The sequence below is a fragment of the Aphis gossypii genome, chromosome 3, assembly GCF_020184175.1.
Source record: "Aphis gossypii isolate Hap1 chromosome 3, ASM2018417v2, whole genome shotgun sequence".
Lineage (NCBI taxonomy): Eukaryota > Metazoa > Arthropoda > Insecta > Hemiptera > Aphididae > Aphis > Aphis gossypii.
Window position 1 is genome coordinate 8081414 of NC_065532.1, and position 25460 is coordinate 8106873.

The 25460-nt window shown below is 26.6% G+C and overlaps 1 protein-coding gene across 3 annotated transcripts; it reads right to left on the bottom strand.

The window, feature by feature from the left end:
* Positions 1-6488: 6488 nt before the first annotated feature.
* LOC114118936 (glutamine--fructose-6-phosphate aminotransferase [isomerizing] 2-like) lies at positions 6489-24177 on the bottom strand. Of its 3 annotated transcripts, XM_050202643.1 has the most exons (15): positions 23886-24177; positions 17321-17560; positions 14719-14830; positions 13172-13260; positions 12793-13106; positions 12587-12728; positions 12437-12472; positions 10197-10363; positions 9885-10124; positions 9491-9689; positions 9159-9403; positions 8365-8520; positions 8173-8301; positions 7972-8106; positions 6489-7130 (listed from the first exon to the last, which is right to left on the bottom strand). In XM_050202643.1, exons 2-15 carry the CDS (start codon positions 17325-17327, stop codon positions 7020-7022), a joined length of 2082 nt encoding a protein of 693 aa, XP_050058600.1. In that variant the 5' UTR covers positions 17328-17560; positions 23886-24177; the 3' UTR covers positions 6489-7019. The 3 variants fall into 3 exon arrangements, with proteins under 3 accessions (XP_050058600.1, XP_050058598.1, XP_050058599.1); XM_050202641.1 differs by lacking the exons at positions 14719-14830; positions 17321-17560; positions 23886-24177 and having other exon boundaries at positions 13172-13298; XM_050202642.1 differs by lacking the exons at positions 12437-12472; positions 14719-14830; positions 17321-17560; positions 23886-24177 and having other exon boundaries at positions 13172-13298.
* Positions 24178-25460: the final 1283 nt, after the last annotated feature.

The following is a 25460-nucleotide window of genomic DNA, read 5'->3' on the forward strand; positions in this document are numbered from 1 at the left end:
GTACTTAGAAGTATACATGAAGTTTGAACAACCTATTTCCGCAGAAGACAATATATTATCATTATTCATTAATATCGGAACTGATGATATCATCGGCGGCGACGGCGATCACGGATGTGCGCCAATACTATATTATTACAATACACGTTACACATTATTCCTATAAACACAAAAATATACAATTCAGCAAAAATATTCTATGTTTCTGTAGAAATATGATATACCTAATATTGACATATTATTATTATTATTATTATTGCATTCGTACATTTGTACGAAAATACAGTAAACATTAATACGTGGATAATACGTTTTGTAGTCATCCGATATGTACAATAATAATAACACCATAAAACAACGAGTTTAAAAAAAATGTGGCATAAGGTAGTAGATACTTGCACATCGAACACAAAACGTCATACTTGCGTCATAATAATAAGAATCCGTTACGATTAAGTCTCGAGAGCATCAACATCCTTCACGAAAGCCTGCTGCGATTATTTATTTGTCGTGCGAGATGTTAGCGATTTATCTCCCTAACCATCAGGCAGATAACAAAAAAAACATACATGGTCTTATCTATTTACATGCTTAATGCTTAATGCATATACCTAGCATAATGGGAACGTCGTCGTTATGATCTTATTTTAAATACGTAAACACGAGTAAGTAAAACTTTATTATCAAGAACATATCAACATTTAATTCAAAATAATTTAATAAAATTAAGAAATACTTTTCTAAATAGGTAATACAAAAAAAAAAAAATAAAGAAAAACATGAATTTTTAGCAAAAACAGTATTTGACAATATCATATAACCATACATACTAGGAATTTTTATTGAATATTTATATTTTAATTTTCTGAAACTTAAAAATATAACTCGTGTGTACTTGAAACTTTTTACTTATATTATTCATATTATTGTGACATATTGTGACACACGGTGATATTTTCAAATGCATTGTTTTTGGTAAAAGTTTATTAAGCTTAATGTATTACGAGTAGGTACTATTAATTAAATAAATATTTCTTTAAGAGAAATTTAAACTTATCTTGAAATTATATTATTACTTAAGTAATATATACTAATATGGTCAATCTGATTTAAAGATTAAATCTTAAAGACAATATGTCTTTACCTACTCAAAATCATTTTTCGTATACAATGATTTATCATTATTCATTAAATTTAAATTTAATACACACATAATAGTGACATACTTCACAGTAACTTTCTGTCATTTTATAAAATTAAAGGTATTTTATTATAGGTATATATTATACATTGATGTTAATTAAAAATTTTATAATTTTTCAGCTACAAAATAATTTGAAAATATATGTGAATATGGCCGAATTTATCCAACTCCATAATATGATACTAAAAAACAAATGTTTTTGTTATTGATAAAATTATCAATGTGTTTTCAGTATTTTTAAATTACAATAAAAACAAATAATAAAGTGAAATAATTAATTAAATTTTCAAGTTTTTTAAGTTTCCCTAAAATGTTTTTATGCATACTTAAAAAAATACAAAAACATCAAAACATTCATCTAGCTGCCCCGCTCAGCATTAATAAATATACCGACATCATAGCTTAAAAATATATATAACTTGGTAAATAAATCAATAAAGTTAAAACGAATTTCTAATTGATTGAAACTAAGCGCAGATTATCACGACGATACAAGTAAAATTGTAAAAAAAGTATAACCCTTCGCGATTCCCTCCCCTAAGATACATGTCTTAAGATATTTCTATCAGAAAAATTTAGTACCGCAGTTCTCGCATAGTATTATTATATACATGCGTATAATGTATAAATAATACATCACATCATCAAAATATAAGTTACGTATCAATAATCTATATTTTTATATTCATAAATCATTATGCGATGTAATGGCTAGATATATAACAGAAAACACGTATATGTGTCTTATATCTTATGTCAAAGGTCGTGTCTAGCACAACGAATTAAAGCAGCACAGAAAAACTGACCGACGATATACGTGTAATAATAATTTATAAAATAGCACACGGTGACAGTCCGTCCTTGGCCTACCAAATAAGGGATGACCGGCAGAGGTCTAGTACAGCGCTTATTTAATAATTCAAAAATGTTGTGTTTTTTTTTTGTCAATGACCGTTTTTTACATTAATTTCCACACGCCTAATTGATTTTTCTCCCCTTTTTTATGTTGACATTATGTCTCACTGTACCGGTGTACACATATATGACATATAAAGTATAATATATATACAAGTATTTTATTTGATTGTGTGTAGGTAAATCAAATATATATAAGTACTAATTGGGGCGGCGCGTCTGTATATTATAATTATTGTCATCGAATTAACCAAATTGCTTTTTGACATAAATCAAAAATAATTATATACGACAAGTGTGATTTTAGATTTAGAACGGTTGTAAGTTTTTTCTTGGTCTGAAGTCACCATTAGGAGCAGCAGAAATGCTTTAAAATTTCAATCTTCAACTTTAAGGACAGTTTCTAGCTAAACATTTAATCTAATATTGGTACTTCATAAGTAAACCTAGACTTCATTAAGTCAAAAATAAAAAATTCAAAAAATTTTTCAAAATAATTGGGGAATAAAAAATAATAATTGAAAACGAAAATATTTACACAAAGCTCATTAATGATAAAATCAGTTTTCATATTTTGTTGTAATTCAAAAATGGTTAACCATATAAACACCATGAATATTCTAGTTTATATATATTGTATGTGTGTGTGTGTTAATAAAACAATTATTATATTAACCACAGTAAAAAAGCTTGAAAAAAAAATAAAAGTTACACTCATCTCTTTATTGTAATATATTATTATATATACTTAGGAAAAGTCGGTTAAAATAACTGCAAGTTATAACTTATAACTTATAGGTATTTAAAGTTTATATAAATGAATGGTGTGGATATAGGGTCACGCCGCAAAATGTTGGTCTACTACTCCGTTTACCAAAACTTTAAATATTTATAGTTCAAATTAATTAAACTATACTCGTCTGAATTTCGATTTTTTATATCGAAATACTTCGAAAAATATTCTGCTTTGAAATATGAAATTAAAAATATATGTTGTCATTCAAAAAATTAAAAAACTTAAATAATTATAATTATAAAAATATTTTAAAAATTTGTTTTATTTTGACCGAAAACTATGTAAACAAATATTCCCAAAAAAGTAATAATTTTTAAAATAATAAGTGTTGTTTAATTGAAAAATAACCCAGTGTACAAGGTAACTTGCTGACATTTAGCACGAAGTCCAAATCTCTGGCCGATTGTCCTATCTATATATTGTTAGTTATTATATTGCATTATTGCTATACTATTGTGTCCCAAAAAATATTTACCTACCTACCTAATATTATATATTGTATACTAATCAGAGCCATCTTTTAATTGGGCATAGGGAGAGGGGTGCTTAACCTCCTCAGTTCTCATCTGCATAGGTATTTAATTCAACAATTTCGCAGATTTGAGCAATTTTTTTACCCGGCATCAAGGACATAATGTACATGCGACATTCCGATATTATTATTTTAAGTATATACCTACTTAAACTTTGAATAACAACGTATCACAGCAAAATAAATATACAGAATTAAAATTTAATTTGTTTATGTACCTAAGTGTACGATTAAATTATAGTTATTATTCATTAGAATTAAAGTATTGTCGTAATAAATGAAAAAATAATATTCAGAGATTTTGCATACCTGCACAAATACCTAGAGTCATCAGCATTCGCCATGTTGATTTATCTGTGTTGAGATGTATTGTTTTCAAAACTTCATATCAACAAATAACAATATGTATTATTGAATACATTTCTTTGTGCCAAATCATGATTTAACGATACTATCGGTATTAACAAAATTAAGAAAAATTTAATAATTATTTTATTCGGTTAAAATGAAATAAAATAGAAAGATGTTTGAAGTATAATTAACCAAGGATAATTTATTAAGAATTCAAAACCGTTTTTGCCATGATATTGTACAATTATACCAAATTGATGGAAAAAAAAAACAAATAATAAGTTGGTAATTTTATGCTCTTAACTTCGGTGGGGGGGGGTGCACTCTTATTTTTAACTTTTTTATTAACAACTCTGATATTATTATATACTATATTTTATATATTACCGTATTATTGTGTAGTGGCTGATTCACGAAGACTAACCCTATCATTTGAAACAGTGTGTGCGTGCGTGCGTGCGCGTGTTCGTAAGTACGTGTGTCGGTTATTTAAATGAATGAGTTCGTTGATATATTATTATAATGAATATGTATATAGTGTATAACGCAATAAAGTCCGTCGACCGTTGGGGGACAAAATATGTCGAGAAACGACTATTTTCATATTTTTTTTCGCGTGATCGAAGGCCGATAACCGATAATGTAGGTACAAAATAAAATATAACAGCCGTCAACCGCCATATAATATACATGTTAAATTGTGCCCCACTCGGGCTAAATTATTTTACTAAATATTAATTATCTATAATTATTATCATATTTGTTGCATACAATTTATTTAATTTAGTTACAATTAAGATAGATAGGTGATAGTTTTGATCGACGAAAACAAATAATATTACGATATAGTATTATAAAGCTAGATATATGTGTTTAACTGCATAAGCACCACAGTCCACAGACTATACATAAATATAGTCTGTGGCATAAGCATCGGTGTAATTATAGGTCATTGAACTTATATGGTAGGCGGGGGATAATCGATTTTTGATTTTTTTTTTTTTAATAATTAATAGATTTTTGAAAATCCCTATTTTAGTGTTATAAATATAAAACTGTTACCTAACAAATATTTTCATCGTACAAGTTTGGAAGAATCACTAAGTGATTTTGTTATCAAAATCGTCCAACTCATAAAGCTTTAGCATACTCCATTATTTATACACAATAAAAGTAGGCACCTACTACCTATACCTATAATAAACCACACGCGTGTTATTCTATTCACCAATAATTAATATAATACCTACTTCCTTTACAATCAACAAATTGTTTAAGCTTAGAATAAAAGTATTGTACTATAGGTATTATAGGTCTCGTGTATAATAAATGCTGGACATGATATGTTAGGTAAAGAATTGGTAATGAAGGCTGGTGGCATGTATTTTTAAAAATATTATAAATAGATTAAGACTACAATTTATTTCTATGAATTTCAAACTGCAGGTAAAATAGGTAGGTATCTATTGCATTGTAACTATGTCATTGTCGTAATGTTGTGAATAAACATTTTCAAGTATTATTTGCTATGGTAAGTATCAATTTAATATTTGTATAAACAGGTAGGTACAAAAGTTAATGTTCAAATAAATTTACTTTTTTTTTTTAAATTATAATTATAACAATCATTTTTTTTAACTTCAACTCAGTTTTTAAATAGGTATACCTAGCTCTGTTTTATATAGGTATTAATCTAAAGAATTGATTACCCTTCTCTTTAAGTAAGTTTGTGGCTAGAAGGGGGTTATCGTTGGACGATGGTTATTAATTAGGTAACAATATTAATATTTAAATAATAATTACAAAAGACATAAGAAAAAAAGGAAAAAGATACAACATATATAAATACTAAAATGCAGGTAAAATGAAAAAACAAAAATACAGTCAAATCATTCTTGGTGCTAGGTATTAACACCTTTTCAATAAGAGATATTTTTTTAATTTGCTTTAAACAACCCCAAACTGTGAATAAATCTAATTTCTCAAGGTAATTCATTGAATACAGATATAGCTTTATAACGGTAACAATTTGGATAAACAGAAGTATTTAGGTAAGCTAAACTCCATAAGAATATAAGATACTAGGTATTCTAAAAGATAACCAACTGTATTATTGCAAAATATACATTTCTTATGGTGATCTAATACAGGATTAAACTCTTTGAACACATAAAAAATTTTTCTCAATCTTCTAATATTTAAACTAGCTTTCAAAAAGTTAACAGATTTTTAACAAAAACTTAAAATACTCTTATGGATAAACTAAGCTTCTTTTCAAAAATTTTTTTTAATGCCTACCAATTACTATGGTCTTTTGGTTACCCACATAACATGTATAATATTATGTTGTTTTTTCAAATTGCTATACCAATTTATTTTGTTTTCTAGAAAGATTTCAATTAATCTTACTATTATAAGATCAACAAGCAATTGTCGTAGAAAATTCATCAATTTAAATAATTTGAAATTTCTTTGAAAACAAAAAAAAAAAAAAAAAAAAGCTTAAGAGAAGATCAGATTTTATTATAATATTATGCATACTGCACAAATACTAAAATTTTAATAATTGTTCTTGATAAAAATTAAACAAACAGTTATTACAAATAAATATAATATTATCCAGTATCAATGCATTTATCATAGGATGAAATTAAATGACAGGTTAAGAAAATAAAATAAAATGCATTACATATATAAATGTAGGTATTTTATTTTTATACCTACTAATAAAATAACTGTCAAAAATAATCATAATATTAAAATATTAAAAATGTATTTGAAATGAATAAAAAAATATTTTATAATACATTTATATAAGCACATATAATATAAAAATGTATAAATTGAAAGGAATGAAACAATATAACAAACAATAATGAATTAAAAAAATAAAATTTAAATGAGAAATTTTAATGTAAACAAAATTAATCACATGATAAAGTAATACTTAAAAGTTCAATTAAAAAATTACCTGATAATAAATAGTAAAATATTTATTTCTTAAGGAAATATTAATATGATAGCTTTTTTAGCGCTTACAACATTATTAACACATTAATATATTCGGTGTGTGACAATACTACCGTCATAGTTTTAAAAGATTTAAAACTTTTTAATACATTTTTTATACCTACAAATTAAAATTAAAAGTAGGATTTGTTGATGTTGGAGTAAATGCTATATTTATTGATGTGGTAAACATAAATTGGAATAAATGGATTTTACTCAACGGTCACGGATTTGGCCAAATTTCTTGGACAATCGACATTACAACCACGCATAACCGCAATATGATAAGACAGCAGTTGCATTGGTATTACAGTCAGCAATCCCTAAAATCATATTTACATCATTACATTTTCACAAAAAAAAATTAACTTATAGGAATTATAATGTGTTTAACATCAGAACATTATTAACTTATTATTAAATCGCCAATGTTTGATTATTTTTGAAAATTGTAAATATTATATTAATAAATTAATATAATAATACAATCTCATAGATCCGATACACATAGAACAAAGCAGTATCAAATTATTGAAAAATCCAGACTACTGGAAATACTTAGGTATTTATATATGTTTATTATAAGGTATATATACTATATATTAATTTTAATTAAATTATAATATTATCCATAATTATAAATTACTGTTATTAGTTTTATTAATTATGAATTTAATAACTAACTCTAATAATTAATTGATTAATTTTGATATTGATACTTCATTATTTGCAAGAAATACTTCCTTTTATTTTATTATGTAGTTATACCAATGGAATTTATTACTAGTATTGGTATATCACCAATTTGATAAAATTCCCATGTTCATTGTAAAATAACAAAAATAACACAAATGGTGTATGGTTACCACGTTATAGGAAAAACCATGTTAGTTGAAGTGTTGAATAATTGCATAGCTGGATTAAAGAGATTGTACTATACTACTATATTATACATTTGTATTGTATCTACCAGTTTTAAATTTATGTTTAAAATGGTAAGTTAATTATATCAATAATTTTAAGTAATAGGTACATTGTTATTTATTATTATACTTATCAATGTTATCAATTATATAAGTATATAAATGGACACATTATGGAAATATTAACACCTGATACTACATATTTTTAAGTAAAAAAAAAATATTAAAATTTAACTAATACCTGTAAACAATCAACAGTGTGTGGTACATCAATAGTTTGCCAAGCTAAGCTTTTAGTTTCTACATCATCTTTTTCACAGATGACGATTGGACGGCCTTCACGAGCAGTAACTTGTTGCAAAGCATTGATACATTTCTATAATAAAAATATATTAAACAAAATAAATAATTATTAATACTATAAATCAATATAGAATCATACTTTATAAACTGGATCTTTTGTTAGTATCATAATTATTGGCATCTGTTTGTCGATTAAAGCTAATGGTCCATGTTTTAATTCACCGGCTAAAATGCCTTCACTGTGAAGGTATGTCAGCTCTTTAATTTTCTATAAAAAGAAAAAATGTATTAATTATTAAAACATAATACCATGATGTAATTGAAAACTAACCAATGCTCCTTCCAAACATGTTGCATAGTTGTAGCCTCTTCCCATAACCAACAATGATTTCTTTTGATATAAAGATTCAGCTAACTTCATCACTTTTTTGTCTGCTGCCAGTACTTCACGAATTTGTTCTGTTATATTTTCCAAGCCCCTGATGATCTGTAATAAAAGATAAACATAAAAGTTTAGTCATTTGGACATATTTCTGCAGAGCTGTGAAATCAATGATTTTGTATATTAATCAATTTCTAATAAGATATAAATTTGATTTAAGACATTACCATAATAATAATAAAATATTTTGCATATTTCTAGATTTTAGTAGTTGTAAATATATAATACAACCATTTTCTTTTGCCAAGTTGCGTAAAAAAATCATTAATTTAATAGTTTACTAAAATTAAGTGGACTTTTACTTACTATTGATTTATTAAACATTTAGTGATTCTTTATAAAACTCGATAATAATATTTTATCATATATTTATTGGGGAAAAATTTAAATTAAGTATTTGGCAATATATTCTATTCATTTTTCAAATTAATTATTTAAATTTTATCCAAGTATTAAAAAATAACACAATTTTACAATTTTTTTATTTAAAATTTTAATTTAAAGCCAAGATTTTTACAACAAAACTGAATTAAATTCACCAACCAAAAACAGAATTTATAGTATTTAATGCAAATAATAATTTCAAAAATAAGATCCTAAGGTATAATATACCAATGGATACATGATGGTAAAAATATTCGATATAACAATAAAAGTAATTTAATAGGTTTTTTTAGCTTTACCTCAGTCCTTCTGGCTTGCAATGATATTCTATCTTCAGACATGATCAAGCCGAACATCACGAGTGAAATAAATTGTGACGTATAGGCTTTAGTGGAGGCAACACCGATTTCGGGTCCAGCATTTATATGAATACCGCAATGTGATTCACGACTAATAGAGCTACCAACGGTGTTTGTAACACCAACAATTAAAGCTCCTCGCTGTTTACAATATCTCAACGCCAAAAGAGAATCAGCAGTTTCCCCTAAAATAAATAAAAATATTAAACGCTGGTATACGCGTATTTCACAAGAAAAACATTTATAAAATAAAAACCATTTTAAAGACGTACCAGATTGTGACAAGAAAAAACATACGTCGTCTCTAAACACCGGAGTATTACGGTCCAAAAAATCTGAAGCCAATTCTACCATAACTGGTAATTCAGTGAGCTCTTCCAAGAGCTGACGTGTCGCCAAAGCACTATGAAAACTTGTGCCACAGCCTATCATCATTAGTCGACGGCATCGTTTTATTTCTGGAATGTAATCCTAAGAAAAGAACATAATGGTTCATAAAAAATCAATCTTATTGTTATTGTTTTTTAGGTATCACAATTAAAACTGCGTGATGCGTGAATAATTCTCATCGTGAAATAAAATCAATTACCTACATCTGTACCTACTATAGTCTATCTTTATAATATATAATATTATAGGGTACTGAAAAGGTATGTTTTTAATTACTTTAATACCGCCGAGTACGACTGTCTGATTTTCAAAATTTACTCTGCCTCTCATCGTTGTCACCACGGATTCCGGCTGTTCGAATATTTCTTTTTGCATGAAGGAACTAAAATTTCCCTTCATAATCTGCTGGATTTCCATTTTGAGCGTAGTGATTTCTCTAGCATGAGGATCAGCCGTAGACATGCGCATCCTGTGAATAGTCAACCGACCCTCTCGTACAGCAGCAACGTCATCATCCTAATACAATGAACAAAATTATAAACCATCTAATTACCGTCTTCGTAAGTGGTTAGAACAATAAAAACAAACCTCTAAATATATAACTTGGTTTGTATGTTCAATTATAGCACTAGCATCAGACGCAAAAAAATACTCGACTTCTTCTTTTTCTCCTAGTGCATGAAATTCTGACGTGCTTTCTTGGCGAGGTAGTGGAATAGGAATGGACATTTTATCACCACGAATATAACGGTGTTCTAAATTATTTCACAAATTTGTATTAAATCAATAAATTTTCGAAACAAACGCAGACCACATGCACCCTATTCCTCGTAGCATATTAGGTCGACAAGAAAGGCGTTAAAGCCTTTTATATGTCTACTATATATATAAAGATATTTACATATTAAAATATTTATACAAAATATAATAAAAATAATTTTCTAAATTATTAACAAGATACAATATATAAAGAGAACGTCATATCAATTTTACTTAAATTAATGAAATTAACACTAGTAGATATAAAAACAATAAATCAAAAGCATTATTTGTTCGTGAAAAGTTTCTAGATTGATTAACTAAAATACGTCGAGTCATAACTCATAATTATAAAATTATATAAATAAGAAATAAATTAACCAATACTAATTTGTTGCTATACTATGCTATAAATATTACCAAACATCATTGTGTTTTAAAAATAAAAATATGACGTTCTCTCAAAATCATTATAGAAATATTATTATTCATCGCACTGTTAAAAACTGATAGGGTTAAGTTGATTTAAATCGATGATCAAAGATTTTTGTTAAAATTATAATCGTTAAATAAATTACAACATTTTCAACGAGACAAATTAAAATTAATTACGACCTCTGTAATGTAAAGTCCCACAAACCAATATATTATGTATTATTGCATTGAGTAATTTAGTGAGAAATTCGTTAGCTATTTACCAAATAAATCCTTGTACTTTAATAATTATTAACTTAGATTTAATTAGATAATAATACATATTATAGTATCGTAAGAGCAATACATTTTCTTAATTATTTTAAAAATAATAAAAAACATACATTTATTGATTCATTTTTATTATACATAGTGTTTTCTATACGAACAATCCTATTGTTATTAATTATGCTATTTCCTATGAATTATGTGACTATAGATAAATATTATAATCATCTTATCAAACCTTCATAATACTAGGCACTTTAGAATAATAATACGAAAGTATATTGTTTGCAGTAATATTGATCATAGTCATATATAAACACGTCATCTATCCACATTAACCAATATTTTTTTTTATTCAGTTCTACGATGAAATACGAATGTATAAGTTATACACTTCGATAAATCAATGATTCAAAATAAAATAAAAATTACGAATGTACTTAAGTGTTTGAATGTTTACTCTAATTTTAATCAGTTCAAACTAAATAAATCTACTAAGGACTTGTTACCCGCAGTACCCCTACATTGTATAATAGTATATTATGATGATACATAATAAGATATATAAATATAATGTATAATATCGAACACAATAAATAATAATTATACATCTCTATAATATACTTGTTTTTTTATAGTTAACTATACTGCCTGACAATTCAGTAAAAACTTAGTATTATTTTAATTTATTACCTACTTACGTGTATCGCATATATTATATAAATAGTATTTTGAGTCATCAATTTTATGTAAAACCGAATTCTCGTATAGACAAATATAATCAGAATGAAATACAAATATTATTGAACAACTGTTTCCAAATCAGTATTTATTCACCAAACCAGAGTTTTTAACTTACTTGTATTAAATTGTTTATACAATTAATAGTTTATGAAAAATTAATAAAATGTACCTTTAATGTGTCGTCTATAATTTTTCAATATTATTATCACGATCGTAAACATACAGATAAATGTTGAATGTACTAAGTAGGTAGCAAGGTATAAGTACCTATGTAATATATTCACTTAAAATAAATAAATAATATACCTAATATAAACTATTATTAAGGTATTACTCAAAGAGGTAAATAGATATATAATATTTGGAAAATTATATTTACTAAAAATAAACATAAACGTTCAAAATTTATCCATTTATTTATTTTTAAAATGAATATTTTACTTGCTACTGCAAATATTTTCAGGAGTGATGTATTACACTTAGATATTATACATCATAATTAGTACCACCACCAAATAAGCCAACTCTAGAAATATCTAGGTTGTTTTTGAAATTTGAACGCTAAAGCCCATTAATTAACTTCCGATCGTTATAGATATACGGATTTGTCTAATGGTTTGTACCTGTTAATGAAAGAGACTCTCCGTCTATCATCGAATCTGCACGGGTCACACACAAACGGAACAAAAACAAAAATACAACCAATGTGCCAAAATGACTAAAAAAACTTATCCTAATAGATTAAATAAAAATATTGCAACTTTTTTTAATACCTTTGCTGTAAAGAATTGGAATGTGATCGGTGGCTAGCCTTGTATCCGACTTAATTCCAACAAGAAGTGGACTTCCCCTTCGAGTTGCTACGCATTCATCGGGAAACACTTTGCTTTTAAAACACAAAGCAAAGGCACCTTCCTGCAGAAATAAACTATTACTATGACGCATGTATTACAATACTATAGATATACTATCAACATACTAATTGTTGTACAGCTTGTTCGACCAGTTCTCTGAATAATAAATTTGGATGTTGTGTATAAATATGATGCACTAGCTTTACAATTGCTTCAGTATCAGTTTCAGATTCAAAATAATAGCCCTTACGTTCTAAAAATGCTTTAACTTCCTTATAGTTTGTTACTATACCATTATGCACCACACAAAATACTTGATCTTTGTCTGAACGTTGTGGATGTGAGTTTACAGAACTTGGAACACCATGAGTAGCCCAACGTGTATGTGCTATACCAACGTGACTATTTTGGATTTCTTCAAAATCAAGTTGATCTTTTACTATAAACATTATTAATTTAAGACAATTGGTAATCTAATACAATTCACAAGTAAAATAAACTTACAAGAAAGTAATTCATCTTCAAGGGCAACTACTTTTCCCTCTTTCTTTACAATAGTTATATCCTTGCCGTCGGGACCATCGAAGCAATACCTTTTTAAAACACAAACATTCATCTTATAAAGAAATTTATCATTTGTGAATTACATATTTCTTGTACAAAATACATATTATGTAAATAAATAATCCTTTCATGAAAAACAATTTCTATGTACTTATAAATATTATCTAAAACCCTTAATGCTATAAAAATAAAAAATTAATATTAAATAAAATTAATAAATAAATAAATAATCGTTTTAGATTTAAAAAATAATAAACTGTCTTTCTACATTATGTTTATTAATGATTACTAATTAGTAACTAGTAACTATACAGATACAGAGACGGTAATACTAAAAACGATATTCTACCTTCGTACTAAACATTACTTTTTCTATGTAAAAAAAATAAAATTAAACTTAAGTTTAAAAATATATTTTTTTAGTTTTTATTTCTTATAGTACTTTTGTGGTTTGAAATATTATATTAATTACTTTATATTTGATATTATAGTGTACATATCAATTAGTACGATGAAAACCTATCTTTATGACTATTGAATAAAACAAATATATAGGAGGTAGAGTACTTTATAAAATACTTTATAATACTAATGATAATAATATCAGCAACAAATAGGTATTTTAGTATTTATTTGTTTATAAGTATTTTTTTTTTTTTGTAATTATTGACTTACAAGAAGGATGATTTAATAGTTTATTCAGGGTGGGGGATAGTCTCCTATACTCATATATGTATGTATATATAATATAATATATATATATATATTATTTCTTATTTTTTTAAAAAATAATAGATCACACTGACCATGTTTATATTATATAATTGTTCTTTTTTAGAAATCATATTAAATAATTATTGTACTTAATTGTTGTGCCTTGATAATTGATGCAAAGATTATAAATAATCTTTAAGGGGACGCTACACCTACATGTGTTATTTCCCTCTTACAAAATAGAATATAGCAAAAACACTTAAGTGCGGGAAAGAACCGAGAAAGCTACAGTCATAACTAAGAAACGAAATTTTTACCACATAAAATAAAAAACTTTGGCTGTGAGGTATCAGAACTACAAAAAAAAAATTATTCAAGTTTGAAAATACGTGATTTTAAAACAATAAAAACTTTATTTATAAGAGATATCATTAACATCTATCCATTCTATTCATATTGTCATATAACATATTATGCACAAAAAGCGCACCACTTAAAACTAAAGAAATTTTACATATTATGATTGTTCTTTTTAAAATATTGATTATTAGACTGTAGTTAAAACTTGTTACTCATTATGTTACGTAAAAATAAACACAAACAAAAACAAGACACAATTTTTTTTGAAAATTACATTCAATGGATACCATAAAACTATATATTTTATAAATAATTGTATAACTGGTAACATTAAATTAAAATAACTATGTAAAAAAAAAATTAATTACTATATATAAAACTAGGTATAAAACAATATTATGAAAAAATGTCACTTACCAGCTGAATCATAACCTCTGTATTCTAATCTCTTTAGACCATTTACTAGAAGGACTATAATCTCTTCCCTAGATTTAGGTGTTAAGTGATTGAGATAAGCAAAAATTCCTAAAACAAAACAAAATACATGCTTATCAATACCTAATTAAAACAACAATATAAAATTATTACAATTATATCAAATATTCGTGAAATATTATTATTAGAAAATTATCACTTTAAAAATAATAACTATTTAATATAAGTTTTCAATAAAATAAAAATAAATACTATAACATTAAACATTAATTACGTAGTGACTAGTGAAAACATAAATAAAAATTCGATTACAATATATATTACTTTATTTTAATTGTACATATAATCAGTGGTAAAAACGTAATTTGAATGAGGTGTTAGAAATAATCACATAATATAACATGAAAAAATTTCAGGGGGGGTGAACCCACAAAATCCCCCACAGGTACGGCCTTGTATGAAATACGTATTATAATTACCTAATTGTAAAAAATATTTATTAGTATTGATAAAATGTAAGCTTTTTAAAAAAAACATACACGCCCTTACATTATATACTATAATATAAAAGTGATAACATAATAAAATTACGGAAAAATAAATAATATGATTTGTTCAATATGATTATATGAATTCCTGTGTATAAAATTAAAAGGGCGTTTCTGGTACGTCTTTCAAACATTGGTATTTATTATGCAAAATATATTAATATTAATATTCCTGTTTATTAAACAACTTTCAAATGTATTAAATCTAAATATATACCTACGCTTGTACATAGTACATATAATGTAAAGCCTTCTTCGAATCTGAGCCCGGGGTGTTTATAATTTGAAGTTAATAACTATAATTGATTAGTTTGTTATAAATTTATAATTATATTTATCTAAAAATACTAAATATTGATTTCCCTATTGTATTATTATAATTATCAAATAAATAAAAATATAATTTTTTTTTTTTTTACCTAGTTTCGACGATTTTCAGTATATTATTAATCAAAATTATTAAAAAAAAATACTACCCTATACAATCCAATTACAATAATGAATAAATATAAACTCATTGCGGTAGTCTATAAAATAATATAATATAAGAAAAATAAATAAACTTATTGACAGAGCGTATATTCGATTCACATCTATTTACATTTTATATGTTTTTCACTTTTATGTTAATATCTACAATATTTACTTGATAATCTTTCAACGTAATTACTAATTAGTGATTGTTTTACAAAAAAATTATTTTTGAACTGTATTGTAGCTATAAAGTAATAATTTAATAGGTTTATAGTTATGCAAACCTTTTATGTGTGAATAATAAAACTAAAAGTCGTTAAATCATAATCTAATACATAAAACTATGACAATGTTTCTATATTTTCAGATACTTTTTTATTTATCGACATTTCGTTTAAAAGAATAGGATAACATTTAAAAAATTATAAATAGTCATATTTTTTAGTTAAAATGTATAAATTTCCATCAAATTTATTTTTTGGTTACGTTCAAAAGCAAAAAGTTGTCCATAAACAAATTACCATTTTGGATATGATCCAAGTATGAAGTATATTAAAACCTCTTATGTTGTAACAACCAATGAAAGTGAATGGCAAAACAACCGGTTCATACGTTACTTCTACATGATCCATCTACCTAGCATTAGTCTTTATCTTTTTTTTATTTAGACAAAAGTAATATCTCCTAAGGCAAATGCACCACATTGCACCTAGGAAACAATTTATTATAAGTTTAACAGAGAAAGGTACGTAACTTACACACATAACACAATTGCATAATATACTGAAGACGCCTTTCATTTAAAAACAAATTATTACTTTAACCCTCATTAAAGACTAAGAATATAAAAAATTCAAATTATTCTTTCAAAATATTTCCTTTTAATTAGCTGGATACATATGTATATGTTTCACGTAAGATAGTTAACACACGTATATTTTTTTCAAACATTAAGAAAAAATAGAATTCAGTAATTTTGCAATTTGAAAACTCAAACAACTAAAAAAACATAATTTCTGTTTATCAAAAACCATTAAAAAACAATAAAAATGCTTAATAGTTTAATCTATATACATGTCTACAAGCCACAAGATCATTAAAATACATTTTTTAGTTATTAAATTATCATCACATTACAATTGGGAATTTTAGTTTGGAAATTAAAATTGTGATATATTTGAGAATCATCGATAGACCTCAGTTAAATTTAGTTCCAATAGTATGTTATAAGATATTATAAAATTGTAATATATACTTTTATTGCTATAAAAATATAAAATTATTATTCTACTAATTCGGTTGGAAAAGTTAAGCAAGACGATTAAAAATTTAATTTATAGCAAATACCTAATCGAAAACGTGAATAATTATATGTTTAAAAAAATATTTAATGATATTTTTATTAACGATTATTATAATATAAACAAAAATCATACAGTAATAGAATTGAACTATACTTAGATTTTAGTAGGTACACAAAAAAAAATAAAAATAAATACTCCAGTTTGTAAAATTCATAAAATTATCGTATATACATAAATAATATGTAAGTACTCACCGCACATGTTGAGAGCGTAGTTCCAGCGTACTGATACGGATTGACGTGAACTGGGGATGGCCTGAATGTATTTAAACTGTGTGTTGGCGGGACGGCGGCAGAACCCCTACCACAACCAGGGCATGTGCTGCTGTAGACACCATGTACGTGACGACTACACACGCGGACAGTACAACGTGGCTAGGCGTAGTGCCCCGAGCGATACGCTCTGCCAGTCAAATCGCGAACTAACACGTGAAACTGTATAGACACAATGATAAAATATATCAGACACATTATTGTTGTTGTTGTACATCATTATAATAAATTTATACAGGTATGCTCGCACACGCACAAACATGCGTTGGAGAAATTAATTTTCCGGGAAAACGAGAGAAATTATGGTCGATGGAAATCGAGAAAATTATTATAATGATTTTTATAGAGACATTTATAACATTATTATATTAAACGAATTTTATCTCCGCAATAACTGCTACAGCAATATACGCAGTATGCGTAGTTATCTCATACTCTCATAACAGATACTGGAAAATTTGTAAGGAAAGTTTATACAAAAAATATGGTGGAATTACATAAGATTCTAGTGTTCTATGGTAACAACATAATTTTATATACAAAAATATAAATTTATTATATTAAAATATAGTATGCCAATGTCTAAAATGTACGATTTATGAATTAGATTAAGATGATTATAATATAATAATTCATACATTTTTATAATCCCATAAAATACTAAAACATGGAAAATTAATTTAGTGCATTTAAATAGATTTTAGATATAACCATTTTAAATAAATAAATAGTTATACCTTATACCACGGCCTCAAAAATAATTTTAAAACATTTCAGTTAGCTTCAATAATGTTATTCATTATGATTGTACCTATATTTGTACAAATATAATACATTATCTTATATTTCGATTAAAATATACAATAATCAATACTAATTAGTAAATAGTAATTACTATTAAAACATTATATCAAATCGCTTGAATTTAAAAATATGACAATGACAACATAACTACAAACGTTAAACGCTTGTCAGTTTTATAGGCATACCTAAACTATACTGATTCTTACGACTACATATTTTACTTTTAAAACTATTTAATATTTTAAGCAAATTTTTAAAATGACCAATTAATCTGCATTCAACACTATAGCAGTACTGAGTAAAATCAAATACCTGAGCAGTATACCTTTTACACTAATGTGTTTACACTATTTTAACACTAACCTAATTTAATAAATTCTAAAGATTAGTACAAAAATCAACACAATAAATTAAAACAATTGTATTTAGAATTATAACATTATGCATTTGTTGTACTCTTATATACACTATTTTTAATTTCATAAAATGCATACATTATAAATCATTTTCTGTATTTTATACACATTCTTTTCTATCATTAAGATTATCATAATACATAATTTTAGAATAATTTTTATCATAATCTATTAAACCTGCAATATATAAAATAATATATCGTGTAAATCATTTAACTAAATTAACTAATCACCAAATTAAATGCATTAAGTGCGTACATAATATATTTTTTCTGTAAATTAAAATCTTGAATAATTATTAAACAATTAAAAAATAATATAGATACACACAAACGTTAAAAATTTATTATAGAATCACTTATACTAAGGAATTACGATCGTTTTGCAGAATGCAATCATGATAATTTTAATTTAAAAAATAATATGATTAATATTATTTACCTGTATATTCTATAAATAAGCTATATTTCTCCTAATTAAGCGTCTAAATCACTTGTTATTGAGTATAGGTACCTAAGAATTTATATAAATTTAGAATTAAAAAACTATAAGTACCTACCAACAAATTTATTTCAATTTTAAGGAATTATAAAGGTTTTAAATTAAAACAACTCAGATATCGGTACTCAATACCAAGTAGCGTATGAAAATTGTAGAACCTACCTACCACACGTATTACTTTCTCTTTCGTTAGCCTCCAATACGACTACATAATACATGAAAAATAATACTTTTGCGTAGTAGAATAAATAATCAATTAGTATTAATTATAATATATTATGTATTGGAAATATATAACTTATATAGAAATTAAATATATTAATGTATTTATAATACGATTAATTCATCTCAATACATAAATTTACTATAAGGTATATCAAGTAAAGAAAAATAAGACAAATAATAATTATATAAATTTAATTTAAGTGTTGCAGAATTATATAATATTATAATTTATATAAGCTACACATTAACATTTATTGTGATGATGTACTGTTGGATAAGTATACATTATACAAATATAAAATACAAACGTGTAAACACAAGAAGTTGGATTCGGGCGGACTGCTAGAATCTTTAAATTTAAAATCATTGAGTTAATGATAATTATGACATTAAAAATTAATTTTAAACAGCACTCAGTTTATCCAAAAATTGTCATGAATTCAGAATTTGTGAGTAAAAGTATCTGCTTACGTTTTATCGTTGATAATTTATTTTTAACGTATTTCTTACATACTAAATTATAAATAATTCAAAAAATTATCTTTCAACAATATAATATACGATGGGTAGGTATATTTTATTTTAGTTATTTAGAATTTAGACTAAATATAGGTAGAAGCAAATTGTGTTTTTATAGAACCTATCATACTACATACTACTTATCAGTAATTGTGTCTGCAGGGAAAACGATAAATGTTATAGGCTGATAATGGGGAAATTAATAAATAAAATATATATAGTTAGTACCATAACACTACTTAGAGACAAAATAATCATAAACAGTAAAGAAATTAATCTCTTTACTCTTATCATTCAATATTTCCTGTGCACACAATACAATTTCCTTTTTATAGATACAATTACCATACCTAATCAGCCTGTAGTATTATATAAATAGGGCATAGGCATTTAGTATTTTTCATTTTTCCATTTTTCATATTGTGTTACACATAATTATATAATTAATCCAAAACGAATTCTAGTAGTCTATAAATCTTAAACAGGTAAAATCTATAAAAATAAAATGAATAAATAAAAGTCAGTACGATATTTATTAGATAACTGGTCAATCGTTGAAATTATACTTGCAGAAAGCAATAGTTATATCAGCACCAATATAATACAATAGGTACCTATTGATTGTAAAGTGAAAATAAAAGGTCAAATACAAATTTAAAATTCTTGAAATATAATATCACTAAGAAATATTTTATGTTACAAGAAATACATTTTTTTAATACTAAATATTTCTTACATGTACCAAAATTATGCATTCAATAATTAAAATTAAACTAGCAAATTTAAAAACATCTAATCAAAATTTAACTTATTAACTAAACTCAAAAATAGTATTTAAAAAAGGGGGGTTCAGTAAATAACAGTACTACAGTAAGGAGCATGGCTAAGTTATTTTAGGTATGGTAGGTAGTAGATACCTTGTCATTGAGAAGTACCTATAAGTCACAGCAATGTACCTATGTTTTAAATTTACAAATTCAATGATAAGAAATTATTCCAAACAAAAAACCTAAACTACTAAATATATTTTATGATATTGCTATTAATTTATTTTACTATTGGTTACACGATAAATTGCATTATTTTTTACCGAAGACATCGCTAAATAAAAAAAATTAAATTTTCAAGTGCCAATAAAAAATAATTAAAATATTTAGAAAATTATACCAAGTGAAATGATTTAATTAAAATTTTATAAAAATTTCAAGTATCTACGGTTATTCATTTTTGAGTTATATCAAAACGAGAAAATTGATTTAGTCAAAAACTAGTTTGCATAAAAATTTTTGTTTTATTTTCCCCAATCATTAAGTAAAGTATTAGGAATTTTTGATTTTTACTTCCTAAAAGTCCAATCACATTCACTTTTTTACTAAAAGAGATATTGGTATATTGGAAATTGAAGCATTTTTTCTATTATATACATATTATGTAATTGGAAATTCATATTCTACTCTCCACTCAGGCTATAAAATATAAAAACAGACTAATAGAAGTATCAATAACCAGATCAATAACAGTTCTATATATTTAATTAAATTTAAAAGAATATTAAATGTAGTATTGGTTTATTTTAAATGTAAACTTAACATATTTATCAAAATAATTAGGTTAATATGCATACAACTATAAAAGTGATAAACTTGATTTGATTGAAATGTATTTTCTGTAACATTTTTTGTTGTTTAAGAAAAAACATAAATATCATACAAATTAACATTGCAATTATATAATTTATTTTGTGATAGAAAATCGTCTTGCTGCAATCGATCAAAACAATATCATATTTGTTTAATGATACACAATAATTTGAAAATAAAACAAAATATTACATTCTTACGCAGGCACAGTACAAGTCCTAAGTGAGTTTTTTTATATTTTTTATTAATGACAAATTTACATTCAATGTCTTAACAAAATAGGTATTTATAGATAGCATATTGCATTATGTAATTTATATATAGCAATACATAATATTTAAAAATTTAATTGATATAGGTAAGTTATATTATATGAGTTCGTTAAATTACGTAATGCTATACTTTATATATATATATATATTATTTATACACAAAATACGTACACTTAAAGGTATGTAACCGACCTGTCTCTACCCTCTCCAATAACAGTGGGTATGCATATTTGAGTGTTATTTGTATCATAGTTATGAAATATTGAAGTACAATAAGAAACTTTCATTTTATTTTGTTGATGTATATATTTTATCAACAATGTCTTAAATATATAAACTTAAAATGTCATTACATATAATCGATATTCGGTTACATAATATACATCACACAAATTTGAAAAATAATCAAAATGAAAGAGTAGCTATCAGAAATGTAAGGACGTTCGTGTTATATTTTTTGGGCATATTCTAAATTTGTATTGTTAAAATGTGCAATTTTCAACGCATTTTAAAAAAAAAACACGACTTATTTTAAATGCTGACACTACTAATAAGTACCTGTGTCAACGACCTATAGTCTATAGGGGGTCCTCCAAATCATAAAATTGCGTTATGATCGGGTTTCACGGATAAATATTGAAAAAATGCATATAGAACATCCAACTATTCCAACAATCCAAGTAGGTGTACTCGATATTAATTAATTTATACAATCTAATGGAAAGACAGAACGTACAACTTTTTGAACTCATCGCTGCCTCAAAAAGTGTAAACTCAAACAATTAATTCGCTAAAAAAAACAACGTCAACATATTTTCTAATTAGTCAGTAAACAAATCCTATCAAACAAGTCGCCAGATACCCATTTAAGACAGATTTTTGGAGGATTTAGATCGCGCATATTGCTCTAAAACTGTGTGGGTTAGGTTAGGTTATTCTTCCATCTTCAACACTTCATATTTGATGTCTAAACATACTAGGACACGAAAAATGTACAGTGCGATTAGGTTTGGGTAAAATCAAAAATATATAAAATAATGTTTGGGAATGAAAATGCGACATCGTGACTAGGTACCTATTATATACGCACACGAATCAAAAGTATAATCAAACACCACGTCCATTAACATAAGAAACGAATTGCGAGCCGCCGGCGATCGATTCATCGGGAACGATTATGAGAACAACAAAATATGAGAATCGCAGTGTTAGAGCAACAGCTGATAACACGACAACGTGCATTTTGCGGGAGGAGCGGTCCGGTCCATCACTCCGTACTCCAGGACCCCCCTAACAGGCCCAACGCCGTATCAACAACAATAATAATAATTTTCTTGTTATCAACTACAACTGCGAACAACAACCGTGATAACGCAACATGTCATAATATTATTTTTAAAAACAACAATAACAACCGTGAAGCAGCGACACGGACGAAACGAACCCGGCGGCTTCCTCGACCGCATAATCCGTATTCGGTGCGTGTGTGCGTGCGCAACTTTCACTATTCACGATATTTGTTTGGCCGTCGTGCAGTCGTATAGTCGACGCGTCCGAGCCACAGCGTAATAATAATATAATCATTATTTTTAAATAATCGTGTTTTGCCGTCATAGGTAGTTGATAAATTATATCGTAATCAACAATCGACGTTAACGTTTACTTGTGGCGAGTGTGCGGTGTTCGATCGAAAACGCGACCACGGCATAACAGCTGACTACGAGTGACGACAGCGGCCGGTCGACGACTTTCGATATAGAATAAATAAAAATCGTCGTCCAGACACGAGAGCCCCGCGCACGTTCAAAGTAAGAAAGTAATAAACACCGAACGCTACAACGCGATTAGTTTACTTAAACAATGTACCCACATTCTATTTTTCTGCTCTACCCTAACCCTTGAGAATTCGGACTGACGATGCGCTGTCTCCGGAGCCGTGACCGGCGGACTTAACCGCGGGAATACGGTCGCGGTCACGGCGTCGACACACGATCGACAATAAACAGCTATTAATCGTTGGTTTCGGAATCATTATTTTACGTCTCGTTTTGCGCGCAGACATTATTAATACCTATCTACTATTTAGGGTTTAAGGGTTGCCGGTACTTACGGGTTACGGTTGCTTATCGCTTACGATGACGTGCGTGAGTTTATCGCTTTTGTCCCCGGTAGACTTCGGACCTCCCTCCTCTCCTCCTCACCTGTTCTACTATACGTCGATGGACGAATGCCGTCCATGCACACTTATCAACGCTGTCGTTTCCGGTCGGGGTTCCTGGTCTTTTGAATCCGCCGGACGACACATGCTACGTGAATTACGTGAACGTGATCAACTATCAAGTATTAAATATTAACCATAGTTGTAGACTTCTCTCGCCGGCTGATGTACAAAATACAAATCTATCCCCGCGGGCCGCGGAGAGTTCGATGTGAAAAACAGTGTCACCCGACCGGACGGCATGGATTTTCCCTCCGTCGTCGTTCCGAGGTTTGACGTGCTTTTTGTCTCCCCGTCATCGCCGGCTACCGGCGCCACTCGGCACTCGATAACGTCTCGAACGCTGAACGCATGTTCAAGGTTCAACTTTCGAGTATTTTACTTTTCGATTTTCTCCTAAATTTCTTCGCGTCTCCCATCGAAGGCTCAAGAGTCAAGAGTACTATTCAGTATTCGTAGTAGTTAGTACCCGTTAGGCGGTTTCGTAAATGTAATCTACAAACGTTTGGCAATCACTTTTTAATATTTTCCATAAAGCAGTTATTAAATTTTTACATTTATTAATGTATATACATCATACTTATCATTAAAATAATACAACAATTCGTTTTATCAATTTATCGTTGAAATTATTATTTTGCATTGAATGATGAGTATTGAACTTTGATTAGTTGTTTGCTGATCTCGTCGGTGTTAATAATAAAATTAAAGCAGACGTACAACGAAATATTGCATTTATATTTAGTGAATAGGTACCTACCTAATTAATATTTATGTTATATAATACATACTATTATCATTATTATTTTTTTTTTATTCTAGAAAAATACCTAGCTATAAATTACGTAATTTGTAACCTATAGATATCAAACATACAAATTAAAATAAACAATTTTTTTCTCTATATTTATGTACAAATTTGTGTATGTAGACATGTAGTAACTTGAGCATGTAGGTACAGTCAAAACTTTTTGCAAAGTTTTTAAAAATATTTTTATTTAATTAATCAGGTAGTTTGATTGAGAATAAAAATATCTAGTTGGTAGGTCTTAAAACAACTACTAAATTCAATTTCATCAATACCTATCAGTTTTTTCTTAATTAGAAGGTTTTATTTTGAAATATAATTAAATATATTTATGTACGATAATATTAATATGAGGTACGATAAAAAAGGGATGAATATTTATGTGCTATGAAATCTCACATTAAAGACACCTCCCTAGGAGTAAATTCATTAATTTAAATTAATAACAGTTTACAGTTTTATTATGCATTTTTTAAGTCTCGCACTAATTATCTTTAAGTCATTTTGTCAAGTTCCCTGGTAATATAAAAGAGTAAATCTCTAATGAGCTGATTAGAATTAGATTGGAGTTTTGCATAGAAGCAGCTTATGTAGTAAAGAGAAATAGTTTTGTTGACTTAGCAGATTTTGAGGCCATTGTTGGTTAACATAATATGTGG

Coding starts and splice junctions, on each gene's coding strand:
- LOC114118936 (XM_050202643.1), bottom strand. Junction 10,364..12,436: donor AGAGTCTCTTTCATTAACAG/GTACAAACCATT, acceptor GAAATAATTTAG/AACACCGTTATATTCGTGGT. Junction 9,404..9,490: donor TTTTTTCTTGTCACAATCTG/GTACGTCTTTAA, acceptor TATTTATTTTAG/GGGAAACTGCTGATTCTCTT.